General features: G+C 55.4%; 1 protein-coding gene across 3 annotated transcripts in view; it reads left to right on the forward strand.

Annotated features, from left to right (window-relative positions):
* The window catches only part of Atp2b3 (ATPase, Ca++ transporting, plasma membrane 3), a 46,566-nt gene that overhangs the window by 21,012 nt on the left and 12,853 nt on the right, over nucleotides 1–12,701 (forward strand). For all 3 annotated transcript variants that reach the window (XM_013509708.1, XM_013509709.1, XM_013509710.1), the window contains 8 exons: nucleotides 777–956; nucleotides 1,037–1,124; nucleotides 1,473–1,579; nucleotides 4,221–4,412; nucleotides 6,157–6,370; nucleotides 6,574–6,785; nucleotides 7,843–7,950; nucleotides 9,162–9,344. In XM_013509708.1, the coding sequence (XP_013365162.1) occupies nucleotides 777–956; nucleotides 1,037–1,124; nucleotides 1,473–1,579; nucleotides 4,221–4,412; nucleotides 6,157–6,370; nucleotides 6,574–6,785; nucleotides 7,843–7,950; nucleotides 9,162–9,344 (1,284 nt within the window). The remainder of the gene's footprint in view (nucleotides 1–776; nucleotides 957–1,036; nucleotides 1,125–1,472; nucleotides 1,580–4,220; nucleotides 4,413–6,156; nucleotides 6,371–6,573; nucleotides 6,786–7,842; nucleotides 7,951–9,161; nucleotides 9,345–12,701) is intronic.

The raw sequence follows: 12,701 nt of genomic DNA on the forward strand, positions 1-12,701 counted from the left end.
CTCTCTCTTTCTCTCTCTCTCTCTCTCTCTCTCTTTCTCTCTCTCTCTCTCTCTCTCTCTCCAGGGTCTTGCTAGGCAGCTCAGGCTGGTCTTGAATCCACTATGTAGCCCAGGCTGCCCTTGAACTCATGGTGATCCTCCTGCCTCAGCCGCCCAAGTGCTGGAATTACAGGCATGAGCCACCACAGCTGGTTGACTTAGGGTTTGTACTGTGACATAAAATAAATCAAAAGTAGAGACAAATGAGTGATGAGCTCAGAGCTCGGCCACAAGCCAGCTGATGGGGGGGCACCCTGAGTCAGAGCCCTGGTGAGCATCAGGGACCCGACAAGGTAACCAGGGTTGGGAGGTGACCAGGGGCTGATCTTGCTCATCAGCTCTGGGGTTTAGTTTCCTAGCTGAAAAACAATAATAACAGAGATGGGTGATTCCTGCGGTCACCCTGGTGACCTTTGAAAACTTGGATCTGATAATTCCCCTCCTAGACATAAAAGCTTCTGGTGGCTTCTGCCAGTGCTACTCGTGCCACTAGAGCCGCTCTGAGCTGCCATTGGCTCCTGGGACACAGTGTAGTGAAGGAGAGACTGGGGAACGTAGCAGAGGGACTGGGGAAGGCGACTCCTCCGTCAGCCAAGAGATCCTGCATGGGACCACACATCTGCTCCACTGCCGGCCTTGCTGGAACTCAGGGTCCTGCAGATCTGGATGCAGGGAAGGGCACGGCCCCAATGTCAAACCCCTTGGCTGCCCCCTCCCACTGACGTCATCTCCTGCAGGTCCCTGAAGCTATCCGCAAATGCCAGCGTGCTGGCATCACGGTCCGCATGGTGACCGGAGACAACATCAACACAGCCCGGGCTATTGCAGCCAAGTGTGGCATCATCCAGCCCGGGGAAGACTTCCTGTGCTTGGAGGGGAAGGAGTTCAACCGGAGGATCCGCAACGAGAAAGGAGAGGTAGCCCCACCCCCTCCCCTGCTCCCATCCCCATCCCTGTGCACCCGCCTCGGCTCTGCAGTGTCCCTCTGCCTCCCCAGATAGAACAAGAGCGGCTGGACAAGGTGTGGCCTAAGCTGAGGGTGCTGGCCCGGTCATCTCCCACCGACAAGCACACTCTGGTCAAAGGTAAATGAGCTCACTCACCCTCTTCCCCGTGGGCCTGCAGCAGCAGCTCTGCATGCTATGACAAATGCTCCTGGACACCCTGTACCACACTCCCCAACGGGTCCCCAGGGCCTGCCTAGGAAGCCAGGGTCCTCAGCTCTAGGTCCACTACTTCTAGAAACTGGTGAATAGAAAGTGTCCATGCATGAAGGGCCCATACAAGCTGCTCCCTTGTCAGAAGACAGGGAAACTGAGCCCTAGGAGAGGGAGACATTTGTCCAAGTCACACCGTACCCCTTCTTTCTACCAAATCACACCACCCTGGTTACAGATGGCATCAGCCTTGCCCTGTCCTGTTCTGTGTTCCAGGGATTATTGACAGCACCACAGGTGAGCAGCGGCAGGTGGTGGCAGTGACTGGGGATGGCACTAATGATGGGCCAGCCCTCAAGAAGGCTGACGTAGGCTTTGCCATGGTAAGCCACTGTATCAACCAGCTTTCCCATTGCTGGAACCAAATAGCCGACACCCACAACTTAAAAGAGGAAACGGTTTATTTGGGCTCGTGGTTTCATAGTAGTCAGTGTATGCTTGGCTGCTCCAACAGAGGAAGAGCATGGTGGGAAAGCATGGGGACCAAGACTGACCACCTGAGTGGCAACCGAGAAGCAGAGCAGAGGAGCCATGCCAGAGAGGAAGTGGCCAGACACCACATGTAGTACCCAAAGTCATACCTCCAGGACCCACCCAGACACCCAGAAGGGTGCTTCGCTATTCCCCAATCAAGTTGACCTACCACAATTAATAGTCACAGCCCACCTCTTGTCAAGGTGACAAACCCACATATCTCCTTAAAGACACTTAAGTCTCCAAATAAAGATGATAACAAGCTCTTAATTCCACCTACCATGATACAACTATCCTTCTTACAACTGAAAATGCAATAATCCCTTACTCAAAGTCTGAACAGTCCCAGAAGTTTTCAAAAATTCAGAGATTCCTCTGAGACTAAAAACACTTAGCTGTGAACCTCTTTAAAAATAAAAAACAAGTTATACAGTCCCAAGGTACAATGACACAGAGTAAACTTTCCCATTCTGAAGGAAAGAATAGAGGAATAGAAAAGAATTGGACCAAAGCAAGATCAAAACCCAGTAGGGCACATGCAAGTCCTATAGCTCTGTGCCCAGCACCCAGGGTACACGTCGGTGAAATTAGAGCTCTAGGGGGTTGGGTAGCCCCAACCTACAGCCTTGCTGGTTGTATCTCATATGGCCTCTTTTGGGGCTGGGTCTGATCACTGCCTGTAGAAAGTGTCCATGCATGAAGGGTCCATACAAGCTGCTCCCTTGTCAGCACAGACATGTCTGTTCCTTGGCATGTCCTCCACATTCCCAGGTATCTCCAGCTTCCTGGGGCTTCATTCCCCCAGCTTCATGCACTGACCTTTCAGGGGCTCCTTGCCTGGCCTTCTAGGCCTTCCTTCGAAATCTAAGTGGAAGCCTCCATAACCCCACAATTCTTATATTCTGAATGCTGGTAAAAGCAGCATCACATGGATGACATCACAACCTACTGTCAGTGGGAACAGTAGCCAAGCCCCCTTAGACCATGTCTGCAGCAGCCTCTAAGTACATATCTGGCTAAGCACAGTGAAATGAATCCAAGGGAGCCAATTCTCTTGAAGGCCCTTCTTGAGCAGGGGTCGCAGGGACTCTCTTTTCAGATGAAAAATTGACACTGTTGCATCCTTGAGCCTGGGTGAGGTCTTGCTGATTTCTGAGGTATCCTCAAGGCATCTTTCTTCTTGTCCCTGTAGAAAATGCTTAATATCTTTTAAGGGTGCTAATTTCTTTAACAGCCATACCTCCTTTAGCCCCAACTCTACACACAATTCCTTTGGGGCCAAAATTTAAGTTTTTCAGATTTTTCTGCTCTACTTTTTGCCATGATTCTCACTTTAAAAAGGGCTAAAAGCAGCCAGCAATATCCACACCACAGCCTGAATGTTGGGCTGCCTTGAAATTTCCTCCCCCAGACCATTCATTTATTTGTTTGTTTGTTTGTTTTTCTTTTTTCTAGTCCACCACTCTTAAATCTCAGCCTCCCACAAAGTCTTGGGACATGAGAAAAATGTAAACGTTTCTAGTACACAATACCTGACAACTCAACTGAAAGAGAGGCTTAATTTGGCTCCCAGTTTCAGAGGACTTAGCCCATGATCAGCTGGCTCCAAAGCAGATCATGACAGAAGGGTGTGATGGAGCAAAGGTGCTTAGTTTATTATGTCCAAGAAGCAGAGTGGGGGCACTGTGCCAGAAAGGGACAAGGGACTAGATATAGTACCCAAGGTCACACCTTCATGACCCACCCAGACACACCCAGAATTGTGCTTTACTAATCCCCTGGGTATGTCTTAATCCAGTCAATTTGATACATCATGATTAATGGTCATAAGCCACCCTATGCCAAAGACTTGTGGCCCACAGACATTAGATTTATACCCAAAAGTGGGAGTGAGGATAGGTTGCAGAGTGCTGGAAGGTTCTTTCTCTCACATCTTAGCAGTTTGGACCTGAATGGGCTCTGCCCATTAAGGGACATGTGTGTGATTTGCTTAAGGACACCTGATGTGATGACTCCTGAGGTGACAGTGGGGCCAAACTGCGCCATTAGAAGGGAGTAAGGGGCAGCAAAGTAGTCAGTGGTGGCCTCAACCTGCCAGCACCTGCTCCCAGTCCACTCTAAGTGGACTCCTGGCCCAAATGTGATGAACAGAGTCTCCAATGGGTGCATTCCTTGTACTGTGTCCCTGCTGCTCATATAGAGCTAGCTCTTCCCATGAAACCCGGATCCTACCAAGCAGGGCAGCGTGCCAAGGCACTGCCACGTGGCTGGCCCTGGTTCTGCAGGAAGCTGGGCTTGGCGGCAGCTTGGTGAGCCACGTCCCCACCTTGTGGAAGGGACCACCCTTCACTCAGCCCACTTTCAGTGTGGCCCAGCATAGGTCTCATCCAGCTTTCCCATACTCCACAGTGGAGGGGAGACCAAGCCAAGCTTTCCAGTGCCGAGAAAGGGGCCCCATGGCCACTCTGTGTGTTTCTGTGCCACTCCCAGGGCATCGCAGGGACTGACGTGGCCAAGGAGGCCTCTGACATCATCTTGACCGATGACAACTTCACCAGCATTGTCAAGGCAGTCATGTGGGGCCGCAACGTCTACGACAGCATCTCTAAGTTCCTGCAGTTCCAGTTGACGGTCAACGTGGTGGCTGTGATCGTGGCCTTCACAGGCGCCTGCATTACTCAGGTGGGGACCAGGGACTGTCCTTCCCATGAACACTGGGGCTTGGGACATAGTTGCTGTCTGAGGCTTGGGCGGAGGAGCTCAAGCCTGATGGTCAGGTTGAAAGCAAATTTTTTCTTTGCTGTAGGTTGTTTCTTTTGTTTTGTTTGAGAAGGGTCACATTATGTAGTTCAGGCTGTCCTTGAACTCACTATGTAGCCCAGGCTAGCCTCAAATTTGCAGTAGTCCTCCTGCCTCAGCCCGCCAAGTGCTGGGGTGATAGGCTACCCCACCACGCCTGGCTCTTTGCTGCAGATTCTTTTTCTTGAAATCAGATTCACATACTAGAAAAATTGCCGTTGCAGGGTACACAATTTAGCTGGTTTCTAGCATATTCACAGTATTGGGTGGCCATCCCTTCTCTCTAGTTCCAGAACACGTTCATGGAAACCCCGTACCCACTGGCAAGCATACCCTTCCCCGAGCCCCTGCCTCTGCAGAGTTGCTGGTCTGAACATTTTATATGAATGGATTCAAGTAGTTTGGGGCATTTTGTGTGTGTGGCTGAAGAAGAGCCCACGTGGTGCTCGCCATTCCCAGCTTCTGTGCAGGCACATTTGCTCGCTCCTGGTCCAGTGAGACCTGTACTTCACCCTTGGCAGAGCTCCTCCCTTTCCTCGGTGGTCTTGTTCACATCATCTGCCAGAGTCCAGAATTTGTTTGCCCCATGTTGGACAGTCACAATTTCTTTTAAAACTGGAAATCTAATTTACAAGACATAAACTTCACCATAACAGGCATTTGAAAGTGTACAATTTGGTACTTTTTAATATATCCACAATGTTGTATAATCAGGCCCATTAGCAACTCCCAGGACGTTCTCATCACGCAAAAGGAAACTCTGCACCCATTAGCCTTCACCCCTCAGTCTCTTCCCCCCGCCCTTGGATCCCAACTCTGCTCTCTCTATGGACTTGGCAGTTCCAGTAGTCACCCAAGAATGGAGTCATGTGACACATAGCCTCCTGCGTCAGGCTCCCATGAGGCCAAGTTTTACAGAACAATTCAAAGGAGGATAACAAGAAGGTGATCAGCTTTCTTGCCAGTGGGCCACAATACCTGACACCCAGAACTTAAAGGAAGAGAAGTTTAATCTGGCTCAAAGTTTCAGGGAACTTAGTCAAAGGTTGGCTGGTGCCAGTGCAGGAACATTATGGTAGAAGGACGTGGTGGGGCAAAAATGCTCAATTCTTGGAGGCTAGGAAGCAGAACAAGGGAAGAGCACCAGCTAGGAAATGGGCCAGGGCCCAGCTCTAACCCCCAAGTCACACCTCCATGACCCACCCGGACACAACCACAAGTATGCTCCATCAATCCCCCAGGCAGACCTCAAAGCCAGTCGGGCACCTTAACCTCCACAGCAGGTCAGATTCAGAGGCTTGGCCTCTTCCTGTCTCCAGGGAAGCAGGAAGCACAGCCACCACTGTGGCCCCAAAAGGCAGCTCCCAGACATTGGGCCGTTTGACAGGCTGGTGTAACTGGCTGGGGCTTCAGCCTCCTGCTAAGGATTTGGACACCTTCAAGATTACTGCCGGAGGTGGCCAGCAGAGGGATGTGGCCGAAACCTGAAGGCCCATGAAAAAAACCTGCCACCCTCATGGAAACCTGGGCGGGAGATGTCCCATGGCATGAGAATGCAAGTCTTGGATGCTGAGCCCACACTGAGTTCTTCCCTGTGAGGTGGCCGGTGACTGTCCCCTCTCTGCAGGACTCCCCTCTCAAAGCCGTGCAGATGTTGTGGGTGAACCTGATCATGGACACCTTTGCCTCTCTGGCCCTGGCGACAGAGCCCCCCACAGAGTCACTGCTGCTGCGGAAGCCATATGGCCGCGACAAGCCCCTCATCTCACGCACCATGATGAAGAACATCCTGGGCCACGCCGTCTACCAGCTCACCATCATCTTCACGCTGCTCTTTGTCGGTAGGTTGGCCCTGTCGCTGTCCTTGCGGCCTCGGGCCCTGTAGGGCTCACACACGGCATCGGTGTGCCCAGCACACACAGGGAGGGACACAGCACTCATGGGTAGTGACGAGGGGGAGCGGGTGTGTGCCTGTACCTCACGTCGGCCACTGTCGCTGCTGCTGTCGGAAGTCCCCTCAGCCCCTGCGCCCTCCTCCCTCCAGGGGAGCTCTTCTTCGACATTGACAGTGGGAGGAACGCGCCGCTGCACTCGCCCCCCTCTGAGCACTACACCATCATCTTCAACACCTTCGTCATGATGCAGCTCTTCAATGAGATCAATGCCCGCAAGATCCATGGCGAGCGCAACGTCTTTGACGGCATCTTCAGCAACCCCATCTTCTGCACCATCGTCCTGGGCACCTTTGGCATTCAGGTAGCTGGGGCAGGCAGGGCTTCCATTCCCAGCAGCAGCCCTGCCCCCTGAGTTTCCCATAAACTGTGTCCACACCACACCCGGACACTGCTGAGCCGGCCTGACTTAATCGTGGGCTCGCTAGGGGTTAGGGCCCTCACTGGCGCAGCCTCCCTTCGAGTCTGGGAGCAGCCCGCCCTGGATCTGCCCAACCTTGTCGTCGTCAGCTCCAGCTCCTCACTCCTGGAAGTCTAGAAGGCTCTTTTGGAGATGCCTGCTGTACCCAACTCTGGTCTGCTGAGCGCTTTGCCCAGCACGGGTAGTGGGTCCTAAGACACAGTGCCTTGAAAGAAATCTAAGTTCCACGGGGCAGGGGATGCTTAGCATCGTAAGATAGCCCATAACACAGGGCGCACAGCAGAAGGGACACCGTGCTTTCCCCGGGACACAGTGGGCTCGGGGGCAGCTACTGTGAGTGGTTCCTGCCCACCCGGCACAGGGAACTGTCCTTGGTGGCCCGGGTCCTGGCTCTAGGAGGTGGAGGTGGGCTCCAGATTCCATGGCTCCTGTGGGAAATGCTTGCCCAGTGAAGAAGAAGGAGCAGGGCCCAGGGCGAGGCGACTCTCGTGTTATGGGCAAGGTGACCCTCCTGTCGTGGGCACCTGTTATGGGCCATGTGACCCTCCTGTTATGAGTGAGGTGACCCTCCTGTTGGAGGATCTGGCACGTGCCTTCAGGGTGGGTGCTGAAGTGTCCCATCGGCAGAGGCTGGGAACACGGTTGGTGGCTGTGCCACACCCAGAGCCAGAGTCGCTGCTTACCTGGCACCTGCCCACAGGGGAGCTGGGCTGGCATGCCACGTACACGCTGGTCTGTCATAGCATCCCTAGCCCACTTCAGTGAGATGGGGGAGCCACCTTTAGGTGCTTGCTAAGGGAGACAAAAGGGAAGGGTGCGCAGGAAGAAGAACCCCACCCGCCCCCGGGGAGCAGCAGGCGAGGGCTGGGGGCACGCAGGGCTCCGGTGCTGTTCCCTAGGCAGGTCTGCAGCCACCACACCCACCTCCCACCCCCTGCAGATTGTCATCGTCCAGTTCGGCGGGAAGCCCTTCAGCTGCTCCCCGCTGTCCACGGAGCAGTGGCTCTGGTGCCTGTTCGTCGGCGTTGGGGAGCTGGTCTGGGGACAGGTGAGTGTTCCTGCTTGGCTTTCTCACCCTGCCCACTTCCAGTCGGCTCTGCTATGGCGCCAGTGACGGGCCAGATGCCAGGAGGCCTTGGTCCCCCTGCCCAGACTCCCTGCGCTAGAGCCCCTGAGCCCACACCTGTGGCATCCTGCGGCCTGGGGACGCCTGCAGCATACCAAGCTGGGGACAAGGCCACAAATGACGACTTCAGCACAGCACATGCAAAGGACAGAGCTGGGCTATCACAGCCCCAGGAAGCCACCCCCTTCTCATGATAGCAGCCCAAACTTGTCCTTGGCTTGGAAGTCGCCACCGATTTGAAATTCAGAATCTCCCTACTAACTAATCTTCTGGACCAAGCCAAGGTTTCAAGAAATTCAGGATTCTGACCCGATGGAAAGTGAAAGAACCCTGTGTCTAGACCTGTGCGCTGCTGTGAAGCCACCTGCAAGGACAGGGGGCATGATTGGATGAGGAAGCAGCGGCCTGGGTCACACGTGGCCTCTTGAGTGTCTCCGGGATCCGGGGACACTGGCACAGACACTGAAGCCCCACTCCCTTCTTCCCGAGTCCTGGTCCGCGCAGACTGCTATAGCACTGCACTATACCCTCAGCCCTTTTTTATCTTTTTATTTTGAGACAGGGTCTCATTAAGTCACTAAATTGCCCCAGCTGGGGGCAATTTAACTTGTGATCCTCCTGCCTCAGCCTCCCTCAATGCTGGGAATACAGGTGTGCGCCACTGCGCCTGGCTCCTCTTTCTTTTTTTTTCAGTGCTGGGGCTGGAACCCATGGCCTCGCACATGCTGGGCAAGCGCTCCATACCTGACCTGAGCCCCCAGCCACTTTTCATCTTATTTTGAGGCAGGGTCTGACTAAGTTGCCCAGGCTGGCCTCAAACATGGAATCATCCTGCCTCAGCCTCCCAAGTAGCTTTAGGGGTATGTCCACCCCTCTGTGGCCCTAAATCCTGCCCTTTGCCTCAGTGAGCCACATCCTCTCAGGCAGGATGGCCTCTCAGGCAGGGGTCCCTGAGATCCTTCCCAAGCTGCCTTGGCAGCTTCTGGAGGTCCCCTGGCTAGACGGGGCTCAACAACAGACATGAGGGCCGGTATGGGTCGCCAGGAGGTAGGCACTCTGGTCTCACCCTGCCCCCACAGAGCCTGCTCTCACGGTTACCTCTGCCTGCTGTCCCTCTGTGGGGACTCCCACAGGTCATCGCCACCATCCCCACCAGCCAGCTCAAATGCCTGAAGGAGGCAGGCCACGGACCGGGCAAGGATGAGATGACCGACGAGGAGCTGGCTGAGGGGGAGGAGGAGATCGACCACGCCGAGCGCGAGCTGCGCAGGGGCCAGATCCTCTGGTTCCGCGGCCTCAACCGGATCCAGACACAGGTACGCCGCCGCCCACTTCACTCCTCCGAAGACTCTGCCCGCATGGGGACAGAGAAGTAGCAGCGGCTCTGGCCTGCCCTCGGCCACCCTGGTATGCCCGCCACTGACCATGGCTCTGGATGGCATCCTCAGCACCTCCCTTGGCAGCCAGGTGCCCCCAGAGCGGGCGCAGGTGCCAGCAGACGCTGTGTGGGTGACAAGTGGCCATCTGTTCTGCTTGGTGGGTCCTGCCCTGGCTTGTGGGCACATGGCATTATGGAGAGGCTCCTTTTGGGAGGTGAACCCTGCCACTGGGTTGGTCCTTCCGTTTGCCCAGACGTCGGGGCTAGCCGAGACCAGCTAGAGCCCTCATAGTCACATGGCCACAACTCCAGCCCAGCAGCAGGTGCTTGGGAAAGCTTCACAACAGCCTTTGTGCCTGAGTTGCACTGCTCTCGGCCCCTGCCTCTTGATGGCTGACTTCCTTCCAGAATGTTCCACACTTTCCACCTCTTCACATGCTTCCCTCGAGCCTTCCGCCGTTGCGCTGTCCCGACTCCCCAGCCTGCAAGGCCTCCTTTCGCTCCATCCTCCCTGCTTCCCAGTCATCCTCTGGGGGTTCCACTGACCCTGTGGCCCTGGCAGCTTGCTTTCTTGTCTGTGTCTCCAGCACCCCTTGCCCTCACTGTGGCAACCTCACCCCCTGCCCAGCCCTTGCTCTGCCCTGCTGACATGAGCGGGCCTAGGAGTGAGGGAGGAGCCTGTGGCGGCCCACCAGGCTCCCTGGCCCCTGTCATACTGCAGCCCCACCCATCCTTGCAGCCTCCAGGTGGCCCTGGCCCTCTCCTCACCTAGTCTCCTGCAAGGCCCTGGCCACCTTCTCTTGGATGACAGTACCGCTGGCCCTGAACAAGGTCCTACCAGCTAAGTGGGGCCACACTCAGCTAGGTCCCCTTTGGGAGTCTGTCTAGACAACTTGCAGGGGCAGATCTGGGGCCACACCCCTCCCCAGTGTCTACATCCAGCCCGGCTGCCACATGCGGCCAAGGACTCATCCCCAAGCTGTCCTTGTGCCTGGGTTCAGTGTCTCCTTCCAGTGGTGTGATGGGGCCCATCCTCCCAGGGAACTCCAGCTTTCTGTGTCTTCCCTTGCCTTGCTCCTCTGTTTCCGCACTCTGCCTTGGACTGGCAAGACCATCCCCACTGTTCTGAGGGCGAAGTCCAGACTCCTGACTGTGGCCTGCAAGGCCTTGCCGTACCCTGCCACCCAGATTCCCACGCTGGCTGCTGTGCTTCTCTGCCTGCTTGCTGCTGGGGGCCTCTGTGAGCTGCAAAAGCCTGCAGCGCCAAGCCTGGTGAAGCCTTTCCACGCCTGCTCCCTCCTGCCACCCTGGGGCCCTGAGTTCCTGCGTGTCAAAGTGCTGCAGAGTCCCCAAGACCATCCCCAGAGAATGGACTCCTGCAGGGCCGGGGAGGTGGTGCCGAGGAAGTCTAGGGCCCAGAGGGCCTTGGCCAGCCAAAACCCAGGAGGGGGGACTGCTGTCGTGAGCACCTCTCCTAGCTAGGGCCCAGAGGGAGCCCAGGGGGTGAAGAAGACAAAGATGCTAATGCCTTAAGCAGCTCCCAAGGGACAGGCCAGGTGCGCCACAGGGGGTTTCTTCTTGTTCCTCAAAATAAAATAATAAATATTTAGGTGCTAAATTTAAATTTAATAATGTTAGAAAAGCTGGGCGTGGTGGCTCACGCCTGTAATCCCAGCACTCGGGAGGCTGAGGCAGGAGGATCCCTGCGAGTTCGAGGCCAGCCTAGGCTACAAAGAGAACTCTAGTCCAGCTCAAACTGCATAGCGACACCCTGTCCCAAAAAGACAAAAAAAAAAAGAATGTTAGAGAGAAAGCAGCCCCCGTGTCTACCCCTGCGCCCCTTTGGGCTAGGGGGGGCTCTTCTCTGGAGAACCCCAGTTCTGCCACAGAGTCCAGGGCTGGCCTGAGCCTGGGATGGGCACAGCAGGACCATGCTTCTGGTGGGCTTGTTTCGCTTTTGCCCACCCAGCACATGGCAGTGTTGGCCTCTACACCAGCTGGGACAGCATCCCTGCCCCCATCGGAGGCATCAGTGGTGGCCTGGCCATCCGCGTGTGTTGTGTCTACGTGTGCTTGGATGCTCCCTGCTGTTCTGTCAGTCCCCATAGAAATGCTTTAGCAGTGAGGGAACGGTGCCCCAAGGGAAGGGACGGCCCAAGGCCACCAGCGAGAGCCAAAGGCCCAAATCCCTCATGCCTGGCCCCTGAGCACCCTCCTCAGATTTCTGGATTTTATGAACCACACAATTGTTCCCCAGGTTTCAGAAGCCTCCACAAAGTTTTCTGTTGTTAAGCAACGTACTACCTGCTGTCACCACCGGTCCACAGTAACTCGCCAGGCGTCAGGGCACCAGGCGGTACTCGAGTCCTTCCTGTGCTCCGCGCTCGGCTTCCATTCCAGCACATATGCTGCCTAAGGAAGCATGGCGGAGCTCTCTAGCTCGTTCTCAGCCCAGGGCTCCAGCTTCCTGTTGGAGGGGAGGTGACAATGGCAGTATTTTCACTGATAGTTACCCAATGGGGATACCATGCAGAGCCAGGTGAAGCCAGTGCAAATCCAAGATAGGAAAGGCATGTGTCCTGTCGCCTGTCACTTTTGCAGCAGTAACAGTCCTCCCTTGAGAGAGACTCAGCTCCATTGCCTAGAAACCTTACACTCCAGACAGGAGACCCCCCCACACCAGGAACTTCAGTGCCGTCTCATCTGTCGCCTTCCCTCCTCGTGCTCAGTGCTATCTTCCCCCACCCCGCCCACATGTACAGTTACAGTGTGAGCTCACCTGCCCCTCGGCAGACGGACGGGGTTCTGGGCAGGTGGAGTAGGGTGATGAGACTTGTCCACGGTACGTCGGAGGTGGAAATGACATCCCATCTGCATTTTGGTTGTGGGGAGGTCTGAACACTCCAGCTGCCTTCTTCCGAGACCCATGCCAGATACCCGGGTGAGCCTGATGGCCGCCACTTAGCCACTGCAGGGCTTGGGGTGGGTGAGGCAGGCAGTGAGGGTGCTTTGGGCCCCAGAAGTACACGTTGGCTTCACTGCTTATGTCATCCAGAGAACTCCATGGTACTTTCTAGAAGCCAGAGCTACCCTTTCTAAGGCCGAAGCTTGTCCCCAACTTGAGAGCAAAGTGCCCTTCCCTGCCAAAGGCAGAGTCAGAAATGCAAAAACAAGCCAGGTGTGGTGGCGCACGCCTGTAATCCCAGCACTCAGGAGGCTGAGGCAGGAGGATCTTTGCGAATTTGAGACCAACCTGGGCTACAGAGTGAACTCAAGGCCAGCCTGAACTGCATAG

The sequence above is a fragment of the Chinchilla lanigera genome, unplaced genomic scaffold (assembly GCF_000276665.1).
Source record: "Chinchilla lanigera isolate Chin_1 unplaced genomic scaffold, ChiLan1.0 scaffold00179, whole genome shotgun sequence".
Lineage (NCBI taxonomy): Eukaryota > Metazoa > Chordata > Mammalia > Rodentia > Chinchillidae > Chinchilla > Chinchilla lanigera.